General features: G+C 34.5%; 2 protein-coding genes and 1 pseudogene across 2 annotated transcripts; all 3 read right to left on the bottom strand.

The window, feature by feature from the left end:
* Positions 1 to 1,484: 1,484 nt before the first annotated feature.
* LOC103936686 (putative F-box protein At1g65770) lies at positions 1,485 to 3,660 on the bottom strand. Its single transcript, XM_009346532.3, has 2 exons — positions 2,316 to 3,660; positions 1,485 to 1,758 (listed from the first exon to the last, which is right to left on the bottom strand). Exons 1-2 carry the CDS (start codon positions 3,632 to 3,634, stop codon positions 1,737 to 1,739), a joined length of 1,341 nt encoding a protein of 446 aa, XP_009344807.1. The 5' UTR covers positions 3,635 to 3,660; the 3' UTR covers positions 1,485 to 1,736.
* Positions 3,661 to 5,696: 2,036 nt separating this feature from the next.
* On the bottom strand, positions 5,697 to 6,867 carry LOC103936706 (annotated as a pseudogene).
* A 2,602-nt stretch (positions 6,868 to 9,469) lies between these two features.
* LOC103936705 (GDSL esterase/lipase At5g55050-like) lies at positions 9,470 to 12,511 on the bottom strand. Its single transcript, XM_009346558.2, has 5 exons — positions 12,259 to 12,511; positions 11,826 to 11,980; positions 11,281 to 11,502; positions 10,694 to 10,943; positions 9,470 to 10,079 (listed from the first exon to the last, which is right to left on the bottom strand). Exons 1-5 carry the CDS (start codon positions 12,509 to 12,511, stop codon positions 9,859 to 9,861), a joined length of 1,101 nt encoding a protein of 366 aa, XP_009344833.1. The 3' UTR covers positions 9,470 to 9,858.
* Between the last annotated feature and the right edge of the window lie 5,263 nt (positions 12,512 to 17,774).

Here is a 17,774-nt window from a genome sequence, read left to right on the forward strand (position 1 = left end):
AAAATTAGATATAATCATCAAAAAATCTTAACTAATAGTCTAATATGGCACATATGTGTGTTTTTAAATTTTGAACTTTGGATACTAGTTTTGCATTTTATCATTTATTTATTTATTATTGTATTCATGAATTTCGTATAAGTATAATTTTTTGTAAGTGTTAATATGCACTTACTATCAAGAGATACAAGAAATTTACCTAAATCCGCGTAGGCCGCCTAGATTCGGCCTAGCCGCTAGGTGCCCGCCCGCTGCCCGACTAGCGCCTAGCGTTTTTTAGAATCTTGGCAAAAACTAAACCTATTATCTCAACTGGTATTATTCTTAACCACTTGAATTACAATTGCGTGCACTAAATCTAAATATTAACTTCTTTTGTCACTTTAGTTACAGTTGACTAAAATACTAATTTGACCAAAATCTTTATGAAAATTCAACCTAAAATTACTATCAAACCAATATAATTAAAACACAAGGATGAAAGTCCAAGTGGGATACCTCACATTACAAAATCTGCGTGTGTCAAATTTTATATCCTGCACCTTTTTCCATGAAATGGTTGGGTCTTACGCAAGACATTTTTTTCATGAAACTTGCCAATTTGCTTGCTACTTAAGAAGGGACTTTCTAGTGAGACTGCGAAACCGTTATATCAGACGGCGTAATTAATTCAGTCATATCAATACCATGATAATCAAATTTTCCTTTTCCTAGTGACACAAGCATATGAAAATTTATTATAACAACTAAAATTGACTCAAGCACTGACTGAGTGTGGAAAAGTTAGTAAATAATTACATAATGATAAATAAGTTGGGAGCGGCCAAAAGGAATGAACTGGAAGATTTGGAATCCATATACTGCAAGAACACTGGGCTGGCTAAAAGAAAACTATTTAACAAAAGCATACCTCACAGAAAACTATTTAACTTGATTTGCAATCTATAGTACCAGGATTGACTTTTAGTGTAAAAATATGATTTTTCGTTAAAGTGAACAGTACCGCAGGGTTTTCGTTAAAACTCCCATAAGTTAATGCCCAATAATCGCACGGAAAGAATACCAAACAACCCCTACATTTCCAAATTCGATAAGTTCACTTTTTTTTTTGGTAAACGGGATACAGCGCATTATCCAGGTAAAGATGCCAAAGTTTTACAGAAAAGCCTACCCTGAGGCAAACAGCCAACAAGAAGAAGAAGAAAAGAGTAGTGCAAGGAGTTTACACACCAAATCGATCATCCAAAATCATCAATCGAATTTTATAAAATCAAATGAGTTTTGTTCGTGAATGTCTAGTTTACAACCTATGTGCTAAGATCTCAATAGGAAGTCGCAAAATAAAAGAAATCGTACACGAAATTTAACCAACAATAAGACTCAATCCAACTGTTCCACCAATTTTTATGGTTTCTAACGTGTGTTAAGGACAAGAACAAGTTCAAGTAAGTGTCTCCGTTATGGGTTGCAGTTGACAAAGATACGAAACAAGTGACAATTCCATTTGAAATCTAAGAAACCCATTACATTACCAATTAGAACATCAAAAGATCCAAGTTCTACGGAGAAACAGCTTGCATAAGCCGTATATACACATCCATAATAACATCGACAGACCACACGCCTACAGTTCGAAAAAAACTAGATTCGATAATTTTACACTAGTTTAATATACAAATCACTCTTCGTGAGAGATTGGATATTCCGCCTTCTCCGAGAGATGCAGAAATGGGTCTTCATTCGCTGTCATCAATTTCCCTGTCGAAGTGTGGAGAAATAATTAATACCAAAGAAATCCTTGTTTCTCCAAGTGAAACACAATTAGTACACAATACTCAGGGAATTAGCAAAACTGTTGAGCACAAAGCACACGGCACGTACTAAGTTCGTAACCACGGATATAACCTTGTGAAGGTGTCAATGATTCCTACAACAATACCCCATAAACTTCTCCATAACTAAGATGAGGCTTAAACGCGCTTTACACAGAATCTTTTAATTAAGATTTGAAGAAGTCTGATCTGAATAACTATACTCTCAAATTGTAACTAGACGAATATATTCTACTCAAAACAGCTAAGCTTGTTTATCAATTAAGTGTTTTAAGACCCTGCATTATACACTGCACGCTCAAGACCCCAACCTCGAAATTCCATTTCCTTCCAATTGCTTATCAGCTATTAAATTCTGAAGACAAAATTCAGTTTTAAATACAAAGCACTTTAGTTTTACCGAATGGCAAAAACAGAGAATTTGTAAGCATGTAATCAGTAAACATTTCACATTTTGAGAAGAATAAAGCATATCACACTTACATTAACCGATCAGCAAGCCGATGGCGAGAGACATCATCAAGAGCAGGGCTGAGCCAACTGGATGGTGGCTGGAGCATCTCGTAATAGGTGGGTGAAGCAGCTAGGTTCCGAATGATGCCATTCTCCATCATGAACACACGACTAATACACCTTGTTTTGGATCCTCCAATTCCTTGTAAATGAGGAAGCTTTTGATCGGTGAATAAAATGCAATTTCCCTTCACTTTACCAAAGTCTCCAGTCGAGACAGCGAAAGACCCATCATTGCTCAAAATAAACACTTGATCTCCCAAGTTTTTCACATCAACCCACTTACCCCATTCTTGATCCAACTTATAAACTTTAAAATCCACAGCTTCACCATCAAAAGGAGCGGCAAGTGGATGAGGAGGAGCTACGAATGGATTAGGAGGAGCGGCGAAAGGATGATGAGGAGCATCAAATGGATGAGGAAGAGCTTGAAAATTAGCACCAAAAATATTAACCTCGACATTGTGCTCGGGCAACCTTTCCATGTCACACTTGTCAAGGTACCGATCAACCACGAAAAGATCGCCACACGACTCAACCAAATGCTTCCTCCCACCAAGCCCAAATAACGGAGGCGAAAATTGGATCACATTCAAATCAGAATTGACCCATGAAATTGTTCCGCATCTATCAACAACATAGCATTGACCCTTATACACAATGATATCATCATAGTGAGAGTTTTGTTCATCCACATGGGTCCATTTCTCGTCTCCAGACCTCACGAAACCCAACTTTCCGCCATTGTAAATCATAAAAACACCACAGTCATTCAAGTTTTTTGCATCCATGACTACCACTTTGTTCACACAAGCCATAACAACATTGATACTATTCCTAAATTGCAGACTATACGATTTTCGCAATTCAACAATCTTAAAGTCCAACAAATTGAAATCCTTTGGAGTATTAGATGCAGGGTAGTACCTCAGTGGCTTATTAGTGATTGGATGCAGCAATCGCAGATCACCAGAATTCGACTCCTCAAACTTCACCAGCCACGGTTTTGACGAATTGGGTTTTAGAAATTCCATGCGGTAGACTGTGATTTGAAAGAGTAGAGCTTTAGATTGAGTCTGCAAAGCTCCACCATCAGGGGCGGCGGAAGGAGAAGAGAAGCTGAGGGGCAGGGGAGGAGTAATGGGTTGCTGAAAAGGGGGGACGGCGGAGCGCCATGTCTTGCAGACGCTGCGGAACCGGAGAACGTCGATGCGGTTGTCGACGCGGCTTCCGATCGCCGGCCATAGCTCCTTGGGAAGATCGGACCACTCCACCCTCTTCGTCTCCATCTCGATCGACTTAGCAGAGTGGAGAATCAACGGAAAAATGGGCTGTTATTTATCATGGTGGGGTCCCTGTCTACTCAATCGCGGGGAAATTTTTAGTCGTGACGGGAATATAAGTGGTGGTACATCATGTGTTTTAATAGGAATAGTATGAAATTTTATTTTTTAAGTTATTAATTTTTTAGCATATATATCCCACAATTTATATAATGATACATAATATACCATCTCATGTATCTGCCACATTGAAAAATCTCTTATTTGATTGACTATTGTTTGATATAACAGGTGGGGTAATATGGATAAAAAATAATAAAAGAAAAAGGTGGAATAATAAATAATTCCATTTCCATTTTGTCCTCCTCCTCGATGCATTTTACGTAGGGCACTTGATGCTAATAGAAGATGGTATAAAATTAAGTGCAGTGATATTTTAAAATTTATACAGTCGATTTTCTTTAAAGAGAGATGATTTTGTTGTTGATATTATTGATAGTTTTAAACTCAAAAAACATGGTAAAAACTTAGCACTTATCTACTAAGATATTTGATCAAATACAAAGTAAATTTGATTAGTATATATAGTCAAATTGAATTTATTTTATATAACACAGTAATGTGAATTTGGATAAATAGAGATGATTATGTTTGATTAACTCTAAGGTTTATCAAATTTCTACTCTATGACCGGTATTTTATTTTTACTCTCTCAAGAAGTTGATTATTAATATAGAGAATCAAACTCTTGTGTTAATGTATTGAACTCAAGAACTGAAACCAAACTCAATTTGTAGACCCACTTTAATAAAATACCTAATTGTGATTAACACATTTGTTTGGATCACCAACTCTACTTTAGTCTAACATTTGATATAGGGCCAAAAGTACGTTATCACCTATTAGGTAAGCTTGTAACCACATTGCAAGGAGAGGAGAGTATATGTCGTGAGATACCTTTTATATTAAAAAAATATAATTATACTAATATCTTAATCAGAGCTATTCATTTTCTTAATTATTATTTATAAATGTAAATAAAATCATAACAATTCGTTTTCCTAAACCCCCAAGATTTTATTGGTGATGCAATTGTTTTATTTTTTTCAAATTTTTTGGTGATGCAACTGTTTATTTATTTATTTTTTGGACAAAAGTGATGCAATTGTTAAGATAACAAATTATATTTGGAAGACCTTGAAGCCGAGCAAGTTCAAGAAATGATATATGATTAACAATTAGGCGCAAAGGAATAAGATGAAAAAAAAAAAAAAAAAACCATTTCAACAGAAAAGGGTTCCATATGAAAAGTTAGGTTTTCTTTAGCAGAACCTCATAGTATTTCACCTTCAGAAAATTGATATCCCATCTTCGAGAAATGCAGAAAGGGTCTTCATTAGCAGAAAGCAACTTCCCTGTCAAGTGTCGAGAAATAACTAGTACCCAAAGCAACCCTAGTTTTTCTAAGTGAAATAACACAATTAGTAAAAAAAATATTCAGGGAATTAGAAAATCTATTTAGCACACAGCAAAGTCAGCTTACCTTCTAAAGTTGTCGATGTACTGACAATGATTACTAGGGCAATAATCCAAGAAACCTTTCTATATAAACAAGGTGATGGGGATTAATTAAAAGCTGAATATTTCTTTCAGGGTTCAGGATGAGAATCAGATTTTTTTTTTTTTTTTTTTCAGATTTTGAAGGACCCTTAATTTTCCTTGTTGTTTATTGTGTCGTTAAATGCATGATATCTGCCACTTAGTACTACGTTCTGATAGTACTTCTCTTCACTTGTGAGTGAGAGGTCTTGCGTTATTTTCGCCAAAAACAAATTTAAACCACATTATTGTTAGTTCATTGTTAGGCTTAGTTCACTTCTTCAACCTTGATATAGATAATATCGTTTGTTAAAAAAATGCACAATAGCTAACCTCTTGCAGCATTTATCTCATCGTAAAAGAAAATGTGTACGCATGTAACCAGCAGTAAGCAATCTATAAACTGAGAGTCATTGACAAGTAAGGATATTCTCACAGTTACAGAAATCAGCATGCAGATGGACATTGATCACTCGGAGCTGAGCCAAGTTGAGGGCGGTGAGAGAATCCGAGAACAGCCAGGGAAAGCTTCTAGGTTCTTAATGCCGTCATCCTCTAAGTTGAACACACGACTATGAGCAGGCCTACGGTCGTTGAATAAAATGCAATTTCCTTCCACTCCAGCAAGGCCTTGTGCGGCGATGGAGAAACACCATTCGTTGCTCAAGGTAAACACTTGATCTTCCAAGTTTTTCACATCGATCAATATTCCCGATTCTTGATCCAACTTAAAAACTTTAAAATCCATTGCCTCAGCACCACAAGGAACACAGAAAGGATTAGGAGGAGCTGGAAAATAATGACGCATTAAAAATGTTATTCGGAGCATGGTAACCTAGAATCCTACCCATATCCAACCTTTCCTTCTCGAGGTACCGATCAACCACGTAAAGGTCACCACAAGACTCAACCAAATGCTTCAGCCCACCAAACCCACATAATGGAGGCGAAAGTTGAATCACCTTCAACTCAGAATTTAACCTTGAAATTGTTCCCCATCTATCAACAACATAGGATTGACCCTTATAAACAATGATATCATCGTAGTAACAGTTTTGTTCATCCACATGGGTCCCTTTCTCATCCCCAAATCTCACAAAACCCAACCTTCCTTCACTATGTGTCATGAAAAGAACCACAATCATCCAAATGCGTTTGATCCATGACTACCACTTTGTTCACAGGAGCAAAAGTAGACTGTTTTTCCTAATACTAAGACTAAATGATTTTTGCAATTCAACAATTCTAAAATCCAATAAATTGAAGTTCTCTTAGGGACAGAGGAGAACCTCGGTGGCATATATATTAGTTATGGGACGCAGTAATCGCATATGACCCGAATTAGAATCGTCAAACTTCACCAGCCATGGTTTTGACGAATTGGGTTCATCGTCGAGGATTGACTCCATGCGGTATACTGTAGCTTGACGGAGTTCAGCTACGGCAGCCTTGGCATAACCGGAAAAGAATATTTAGAGAACAGGAGGAAAAATGGTTTGCTGAAAAGGTGAGATGGAGGAACGCCATAACTTGCAGCAGCAGTTAAATCGGAGAATGTCGATGCGGTTGTCAAGGCATTTTCCCATCATTGGCCATAGCTCCTTTGGAAGACGGGACCATTCCTTTGTGTTCTTCTCCATTCCACCTCTTTGTGTTCTTCTCCATTCCCTTTTCACATGTATTGTATAATTCGACAATTCTGATAACAATTAAGATTTTTATCATGAACCGTTATTTTATTTGATACACATAAATGATTAAACAATTTCATGTTTGATTGGATTTTTTTTAGTACAATGATATATTTTACACTAACAGAAGGGGGGGAATTCAGCTAAATCACACAATGAGCAACCTAATTTGGTATCAAATTCGCCATCTACGAGATTCGAACCTAAGATCTCTCGCTTACAAGTAAAGATGAATACTACCAGATTGTTGTACTGATTGCCATATTTGACTGGATTTTAGAAGAGATGATTGTTGGTTGATAAAATAAACCATCCTAATTATAATATGTATGTAATCAAAACTCGTTAATTACAATTAAGTGGACTAGGAGAATGCATATGGAGTGAATGACACTACTACAAGTCATTTTTTCCCCAATTCAAGAGATAGCGGGAAGGTATGGCTACTAAAGTGCATTTCACATTATTTGGTAGGACTATGGGAGTACTTTTTGTGCGGGTGGCTTGCCCACCCCTATTTTCCGTTCATTCCTTCAATTCATTGGTTCTTCTTACCAGTGATAGCAACTTGGCGATGGTGGTGCAACAATTTTGGTGGAAGTGACTGTTTTTCGTTTCCAGATCTAGGGTTTTCGGTTTAGGCTTTGTCTTGGGCTCACTTTTGGGGCTTGTTTCCTTTACTTTTGTAATGGGTTGCACTTTTACTGTGTTGTGGACTGTCTTCAGACTAACCTTACTTTGTATTAGTGTGTTTTATCTTTAATGAAATTTAGTTGTTTGACCAAAAGAAAAAAGAGATAGTGGGAAGGTAGAAATGCTCATAGACTTTAGATGTAATACCCTTAACTATTTGAATTACCTGCCTTTTTTATGTTTAGTGTAGGCTGTGTGGCTATTCTGATTGTTTTCTCTTATTTCCAACTATCTATTATTCCTAAAATACCACCAATGTATCGGTTACTAATAAAGGTGTAATTTGGGCAGATTGGAAGGTCAACCTAATCTTCACAATTCGAGTTCCAGTTAGGTTCAGGTGCATACTTTATTTATTCGAGCTCGAGTTTTAATTAGCTTATGGTTTGTTCCGGTTAGGCTTGAGTTGCCCAAATTGATCAAGTTCAATCTTATAACAACTTATTTGCAAGATTTTTCAAAAGTTGAACTAAATAACGGCAATACTAGTTAAAATTTAATTCCACAAATTAGCATTCACTCAAAACTTAAACTAAATAGCATGGGACCATTTCATTTTCAACCTTTTAAAGTTGAAACTAAATTACAAAACAATATCAAAGCCCTATTTAAAAGAATTATAAAAATAATATTGTCATTCATTATACAAAAGAAAACTAAAAACAAACTGAAGCACTGTTATCCTAAAATTTATGCATATCTTATATAGTATTGAGTGGGATTGGTAATATATGCACAAGCAAATACGTGCAGAAAACGAATTGAGTTTAGGTTGACATGGGCAGGAATGAAAGACATCAACCCAGTAGAGGTCTAGTTAGGTTAAGGCGGACTTTTGCTTAATTTTAACTCACCCAATTGAGTCTGTGGCTATGTGCCCAAAGAAAATTGAAACAAATAAGCAAATAATGAAACACAAAGCTTTGCCATGATATATATGTTTGCCGGCCGAAGTTCCAAATTGGGTAACTTCCCTTTATGTAACTGTCGATTCCTTATAATTCGGAAAGGACTGAAAAATGAACAACCAGGTGGATGTTATGTTATCATTGTCGTCCCAGCCTCTATATTAACCAAGAATTTGATTTTTACGGCGGATTTGCCTAAATATACACACGTATGGACATCAATCATGAACCGTTATATCATTGTCGTCCCAGCCTCTATATTACTCATACGTGTGTATTTATGCTGTGAGTGTGATCATATATATAATTCACCAGCATATGGACAATCTAAAAAGTTAAAACCCTAATTGATGTCAGCTCTCTTTAATTTTCTCTAACCACGAAAAAAAATTATAATATTTAAATTATAAAACATGAGTAAATTAGGAAAGCTCTGCTCAGTTTAATTGACTGAAACTACATAAGTAAAGTTCGACACTTATATTTCTTTGTTTACTTTTTAATGCTGTCAAATTTCTTTAATGTCGACTGTCTTCGCTGTATATACTGTCTTCTTTAATTTATATTTATTTCTTAGTCGAAGCTCTATCATTATCATGCAGATGCACGTCTTATTTATGTACATTAATTTCCTAAGAATTAACTATCGTTTTGGACTAATTATAACGAATGAGAAAAAAGATATGAAAAGATTGTTGGTCCTTCAAATGGTTGTGTTTGTCTTTCTTCGTTTTCCAGGAACCTACTTAGTAGTTAAGACGGATGATCATGCGCATACTTAAGTTGTCAACCATGTTGATTTTCTCACATTACAATATGTGAATAATAACACCATGTAATTATATGATACTCGCTAAAAAAAATTTCATATAGCCTTATCTTTGTTTTACAAAGAAGCTGTTTCCACAACTTAAACTCGTGACTTTTTTTATCACAAAAGAACAATTTTTTCATTGCTAAATCATGTAACAAAATAAAATAACTTGAAAGGTAATTGCGCACATTCTTTTATAATCAATATGTTATTGCGCAAATTTATGCGAATTTCCAACTTATATATACTGGGAAATTTAATAACTTCTTGACAACTATACTTCCAAAAACTTCTTTATATCTTTATTTTTAATTTTACACTAATAACGTGAAAATGTTGGTCAAAAGGTGGTTTTATTTTTGAACCTCATGCTCAAAAAACCTCCACGTTCTCATTTTCTTTTTTTTTTTTTTTTTTTTTTTTTTGTTACAAGAGGGAACAACCAAACAGAAAGACACGTGCATGGTTATATACGAATCAATTAAGAAATCTATCTTCTTAATTATATCGAGGTACATATCTAAATCATGTAAGTAAGGCCAATTGACCAAAAGTCATGGGGGCCACGAATCCACCACCAGCATGAAGAGTTTGAGCTGCAAGATGAGACGCAGCTTGTGTTGGATGGAATTGATCCCAGAACAAGTAGACATCGCGATCTTTACACAAATCCGAGTCTGGTGTGCATGGTAACTCTGCATTAAAATTTCCTTTTCCACAACAAGCTTTTGTCGCCTCCTCAAACCCTACAAAATGTTAGGATGTCTATTATATAACATACAAATTCTTTGAAAACAAGAAACAAATGTACATATCAAAGCCCTTTTGGATGTACTTCTGTAGAAAGTAGTTTGCTCATAAGTGCTTTTATTAGTAGCGTGCCAAAATCTTTATAATAGTAATTAGAAAATTAGAAAAAAACTCTCATCTATCAACTTAATTGTCAATGCTTCAATTGATTCGAAGATTTAAACTTCCTTTAGTACCAGAGCATGTCAAATACGTTAACTAGGAGCTAAACGATATCAAAGTTTTCTTCATGAGAGATGTCATAATTGACATAGCAGCTGAGTCATTTGACTTCTTGTTTTCTAACAGTTTTTTTTTTTACAACAAACAAAGACAGAGCCAGTTATATATTTTTTTCCTAATGAATTGGTTTAAAAAGTTTTCTCTTAACCGTAGTGTTATTAGGGGCTTACACATGAAAAATCATTTTTATAAAATCTATGCCAACACACAAAAAACAGATTTTATAACATACACACACACACACACACACGTACGTTACATTCTATACTATTTTTGTGATACACTACCAAAAGACTGAAAGAGTAAATTAAGATGTTTAAGTAATTACGAAATTGTTTCGGGTTGTTTATGATGAGTGTGGTCATTGAATATGCATCTGCAAGTGCATATTTCACCCCTTCGCATTCTGCGCTTAACCTCTGCAAGACTCCTTGAAGTGCCTTATAAAACAATATGGCATATTCATTCATGGGCTCAGAACAGCTACCATCTTCAGTAGAATTACGCTGCAATGGGACGCACCCAACTGGGGGAACACTAATAATCCCAAATCTTTTGGCTCCAAGGTCAATTAGATTCTGCAATTGAAAACATTACTTTAAGAAAAAGACTCTTAATTAATTATGGACAATTTAATAACTATTTCGTTTTCAATTTTCATTTTTTTTTCAGTTTTCAATTTTCATTTTTTGTAGCTTTCAAAAAGTAAAAAATTGACCAAAAACGGAAAGCTATTTTTGTGAGTTTTCAAAATTTGACTATTGTTTAAAACTGAAAATATTTACTAAACAAGTTTTTAGTCAAAACTAAAAACTGAAATGATTATCAAACGGATCATTAAGAAGTCACTTTGATTAATGATTAATTTACAATGTAAAGAAATAAGAAGAAAAATTGGTAATTAATTAATGGTACCCTTAATCGACTTTCATAAGTGGACATGAGAGTGGCGACGAAGCGTTTTGCAGAAGTAGATTGGTTAATAGGAAAATGTTCGAAGATGTCATTGCTTCCGACGCTGATGAGGAAGAAAGACTTTGATATATTAGCCAATCCACCCTCACCCTGTAATTTTGATATGATGTCATGTACTCTTGCAAACTGCTGGACCTGGTCTCCAAGGGCAACGACATTTCCCTACGTGCACAGTATAACCTAGTTAACTTTATAAATAATTTTCTCCTTACATTTCTCATAGTGTCTATATACACACGTGAGAGCAAAAATACTGGACACATATTTGTATCGTTTACAATAAAACTATTAGACATACAACACTGACATACTATTGATACATTTTTTAATAGAAGCAAGTCTTACATTTACGAAAATGTGTCAGCAAGTATATTATTTTTGTATGTCTATGAGAATATGTCAGTAAATGTGTCAACTTTGTATATTCTTTTTTTGTTTTGATTGTATTCCTGAGAGAGCATATTAAGTGTGAGAATTAAGCTTACCCACTTTCGTCTTCCAGTTTCATCCAGAATTCCTGAACCTCCGGAAGCGAAATTGACTCCTTTACTTAGGAAAATGATATTCCCGTAAATTCCCTCCTTCTTGTCCAAAAGAGAGAGAAAAGGGGGCGGACTCAGCTCGAAACCCATAAACTTGGCTAATTAATAACATATTAAAAAAAATTTAATAACTATGATTATTATAAAACTAACAAAATTAACAAGAAATTTGAGTACTAAAAATATTGTCACATAATGTTATAATTTCATGCATTATAACATAAGGTGAACGACACAATTACTATGTCAGACTCCTATTATATATCATAAAAAATAGGCATGTTATAATTTGAGTGAAATGATAACGTAACACGAGAGCACACCAAAAAATTATATCATATGTAAATAATAGTGGGGTCAGTGGCCGGGCTAATACCAAGATAATCAACAATGTTGAAGCCGTTGCTAAATCTTCCAGTCGCTCTAGAGTGAGGAAAATCAATCCCATAAAAAGGGTGGTCAGCCCTTGCTTGAGCATTAGGCAAGTAATTGTTAGTTCCAACATCTACTGTGGAGTCACCAAACACGTAAATGGCAGGCGTAGTTGGTTGAGAACATGCAAGCAAACCAATGCAACCCAGAAATACAACGAGCCAAAGAGAGAGTACTGATATCAAACTCTGAGCCATGGAAGCTGGCTAGTTCTCTGTCTTATGAGCTATGTGTTCTATAATTTGTAAGTTGTCTATATTATTATCAGAGGTCAAATATAACACTATATATAGAGAGCTTTGGTGAAGAACTCTACGTCGATTGTTGCAAATTTACGGGACAAGTTGAAAACGAAAGCCAGAAGATGCCATCGCCAGCATGTAAAGTCAAACAGTATTTTTAGTGGCTAAACCTAGAAGCCGCATATGTATGATGTATACAAGGAAGTTAATTAAACTAGTTCAACTAAACATGGTTTATTTTAATTTTTGGAGGCGGAATTTTCTAATTAGTGATTTAACCCTATGATGACTCATGACTGCAGCATATTCCATCGATCGGCATTGTATTAATCATTGCTTATTCCCTTGTTAAAAGTGAATTTAATTTAATTTTCTCTTCTTTTTGTTTAGTCGTGCCGGATGCGCTGATTTAATCGATATTTTTCTGATTTATGCCATCTTCATGGTATACGTAGTTGCATGTGTTTTACTTTTGAGAATTCTAGGTCCTTCAGTTTGTGTAACTGTGACACAAATACAAACACACACACACACACACACAAGCAGCTTCTTAGCAGGATTTTGTTTTCCTGTAGCAAAAATAGATAGGTATAGAACCCTCGTGGTAATTATGTATTCTTCATATAAGACATCTTATACTTTTCACAGTTTTCCCATTTTTTCATAATATGGAGGTCCCTTGCGATAAATACGATGGAACAGATTCCTACTAAGAAGCGGGCTAATTAATGCTATATGCATATTTGTGTGTGTGTGTGTGTGTGTGTGTGTGTGTGTGTGTGTGAATGCATGTATATCAACAGCTGCTAAGTGAAAACGACTAGGAATCCTGAACGTTTGTGTAAATTTTTTGGGCGTGGGAAATTGTTAGTTAGAATCAATACACTATGGAATCAGAGGGATACTAAAGGATATCCTAGTATAAAACTGGACTCCAATTAGCCACTAAAAAGTATAAAATTAAGAATTATGATTGCCTTATGTAATCTATCAAATATTTCACAAAAAATTAAAAAAATGATTAAGTACCTAATTAAAACCCCTCAATCTTTTAGTGTCATTCTAAATTAGTAAAACTTTTTAAACATTTCCAACAAATGCCAAAACTATTAAAATTGTCACATCCATTAAACTCCAATTAAATTTCTGTTAAATTAACTAGAGTTTACTTTGTCTCTAACATCAATAGAAGGTCATGGAAGCATGACTTCCACCAAGTAACGGTCACCATCACCCCTTTCAGGCCATCACCTTCAAACCCAACGCGTGCACAACCACAAACTCCACCCTACAACTCAAGCTACCAACTAAGAAGGTCATGGAGATTGGTGAAATGGTATGGACTGCCATGATACGACCACTACCATTTTCACCGCCCACAAAGAAGAAGTGGAAGCTTTACTAGCGGAAAGTTGGTGAATGAGGAAATCACATGAGTAGAAACATACTCCTTGAAACCTGATCCGAATTCTTAACCCTCTTCTTTGTTGGAAGATTTCTCGATCTTCATTTTTATTTTCCATTTTATTCGTTAATTTGTTTAATTATTTTTATTTTTTCATCTCCATGTCTTTTTTGGAGTTAGGTGTATTATCATTTTAATGTCCAAGTAAGTAAATAAGTGGGACATAAAGCCTAACTCTGACTATGATAGCAGCCATAACAAACAAAATCTCCAATGACCAATATAAGATATAACAAGGCCAACAAAAAATAACCCATAAAAAACGGTAGTACGGAAGCCCACATAATGACGATGATAATAATGGCAATATAAAATTAAGAGGAGAATCCCACCAAATAAGACCATTAAAAGAGGAACTATGATTTGCAAGGGCATCAAAAACTTGATTACCATCTCTGTAAATGTGAGAAGACCAGAAATGCATTTGGAAAATTCTATACAAGCAGTTCCTCTACTCCACTCTGAATTGCCAAGGCACCGATTGAGGAGAGTGCAAGAAGTCAAGAACCAAAGCAGGATCAACTTTTCAACCAAATAAAATTTTAATCCCGAACTGAAGCTACTAATAGCTTTAATTACTGTTATTTCCTCTGCTACAACAGAGCTAGGAATCTCGAGATTAGAACAAAAAGTTCCAAAGAACTTACCTTTGAATTCCCGAAACACACCATCATACCAGCACAACTGAAACTACTCTTCGAAGCTCTATCACTATTTAACTTAACCCAACCATGATTGGGGGAAACGCACCTCTAAAATTATGGGAGCTCGACGAGGCTACATGTAGCACCAAACCTTTTCATCTCATATAAAGGAACATCATTATTCTTATAACCAAACCCTAATTTCTATTTGAATGATGGATCTGGCCAACAATAAGTTTAAAAGCATAAGCAACATTAGTTCCAAGTCCTTCATGCTGAGATTGGTTTCTCAAGTACCCTAATCTATTTTAACTACAATCTACATTTTCTGATGTTTGCATGGGGCCGAAGGCCAAACAAATAATTAGAAAACGACTAGCAAAGCCCACACAGTCAACAAAACAACAGCACATGTGCAGCCCAATCAAAACCTTTGCCGACAACAGAGCGTCTTGTAAGAATGTTAATGATAAAGTCTCATGGATCAAATTTTGCAAAGACTTATAAAAAGTTGAATCACTCCTTATTTAGCTTTACGATGAAAACTCAATTTCCTTTTGATATCAATGCGCCTTATTGGTTAAGGAGGCTAGCTGAGGGGTGTAGTCCGTTAGATATAAAATAACTTGTACGGTACAAGCTATACATGCAACCTTGCGAACGATGAGAAACGATATCATGATGATAACATTGATCAACCAAAGATCAACAACTAGCACAGTGATTCTGGAGCTGCCTACCTTCTGGTTCATTTTCTTGACACCAAAGAAAAGAGGAAAGATGTTATTAGTATTCTGAGAATGCAAGCTGACATTTTAAAATGTTGGTAACATCATCCTTTTTCTTACCAAAAAAAGTACAACACCCTTTTATTATGGTGAGATGTTTGTTTTTGTTTTGTGGGGCAGATTGGCAATCCAAACACCAATAGAGTTCTCTAGCTACACATTTTTAGAATTAATGTTTCTTAAAGAATACATATATAGTTAATTTGATGACATGTTATGAGAACAAAGATTGCGAATAATATTTGGCTGCTCAATGATGAGTAATAGGTCCTACTCAAAACTGTTCGTTGGCGATTTATAGAACTTTGTATTTTTTTATTAAAATCGTTCATAGTATAAGTCACTCTATAAAAATCATCTTTGTAAAAGACAAATTAAAACTAAGGTAGTTTAGTCGTCGAACTATATAAAAACAGATGAACAAAATTGGTAAAAACATTATGAATTGTCAATGTATTTGCTATAGTAGATTGACTAAACTACCTTAGTTTTAATTTATTTTTTGCATGGATTATCTTTATAGAGTGATTCATAATATGAACAGTTCTAATTATAAACAAAAAAACTTTGAAATTCGAATATGATTTTTTTTTTTAACAAATGATATTATATACACTATTTCTACTCATCTTTGAGTAGTCTTAAAAGGTTGCAACTTGCAATTGAATGATTGGTGCTCCCTACGACTGTTTGTTTAGTTAGGTGGGGGATTGAATTTAGGTTTTATATTATTGTATCTTTGTATATAAAGCCAACAACCCTTTTCGGGGTCACAAGCTTCATCAAAATTTTTTGGACAAAAATGCTCCCAAAACACAAAATTTTAAAAGCAGCTCAAAATAATGCACCAAATAATGCAGGGGGTATTTTCATCATTTTAACTGTGTTTTTCTAATAATTAATTCTTTTTGTACAATTTTTTTTAATTACTACCTCACAATAGGCTAGCAATAATGTGATTCGATCAGTTTTTCATTAAATATTATTTTCTCTATTTTTAAACATGTTAAAAACATCTTAAGAGGCGTGTAATGCCGGTTATAAAAAAGGTCAGTCGCATGCACATAGTAATATGATTAAACTAGTTGTCAAACGATTGTTTTTTTTTTTTTTTGTTTTGGGACAAATGATATTATCTACACTAAGGGAAGAGAGTGGGCTTAGTCTCACAATGGGTTAGTAATGATGTGATTTTTAATAAGTTGTTTATTAAATATTATTTTCTGTATTCTTAATGTAAATTCAATAGAATGTAGATGAAAATTGAAAGATCGATTTTATTATGTGAATTAAGCTGTTTTGATTGATTTGTGAGGAGTTTTTTCTAGCATGATTTAAGATTATTCATTTACTTCAAATATTTAACTTTTTTTTTTGTCAATTCACGTATATAAATATATTTAAAATGTGTAAATCATACGTAGTACACCGTGATTCAAAAAATATCTTGCTGCATGAAGGCTAGTTGTATGTTAAGGGGATTAGTAGGACCTATCGGGGCATGACATATCTAACTTGTTTCGGTCGAGCACGGACACCACCAAACGTTCTGTGGGCTCCTCTAATGACACCTCTTTATTTGGGAGTTGTTAAATTTCATGTTCAATTTTACACGCTTACGCACAAAACCATGAGCTTAACACAATCATATAATTAAAACTTCACTTAAAGTTTCATTTGGATCTCTTTCAATTAAATATTACAACCATAATGCTGCTTAGTATTACAGTATGAGGGTACTTCTCTTCATTTTGGTTCGATTATAGTCAAAAATGAATTTGAACCATATTATTGCTAACTTGTTATGAGGCTAAACTTATTCCTTATCTTTTTAATATAGATAATATCGTTTCTTAAAAAAAAAAAAAATATTACAACCATAATGCTTTACGTTCTCAAGTATGAACACTTGTTTTTGGTAAAAGAGTGTGAATCCTAAGGCAATGTCATTGTCATGTGTAGTCCAAAAGTTTGATTCATGATATCCAATTTTATGAGCATATCAATTGAATTTGAATACAAAAGAAATATACTTGGAGGTAAACTAAATTGAAGTTTCCTTAGGTAGTGTTTATGTTACCCAAGCATTAACGCATGATGCGAATGCTAAGGCATTGTCCGACCTGTTCTCAAAATCCAAGGGTTAAACCATAAAATAGAAGGTATTAGAGTTTTTCTATACAATAAGAAAAGTTAACTTGTTGAGAATGAGATAAAAAATAACACGTTGAGAATGAGATCAAAAAATAAAAAACACGATTAGTCGGCCATATAAAAATTTGAGTAAATCAGCAACACATAAAAGAATTCTTGTTCACATA

The sequence above is a fragment of a genome, unplaced genomic scaffold (assembly GCF_019419815.1).
Source record: "Pyrus x bretschneideri cultivar Hongxiangsu unplaced genomic scaffold, Pyrus_bretschneideri_v1 Contig8, whole genome shotgun sequence".
In the NCBI taxonomy this organism is placed as follows: domain Eukaryota; kingdom Viridiplantae; phylum Streptophyta; class Magnoliopsida; order Rosales; family Rosaceae; genus Pyrus; species Pyrus x bretschneideri.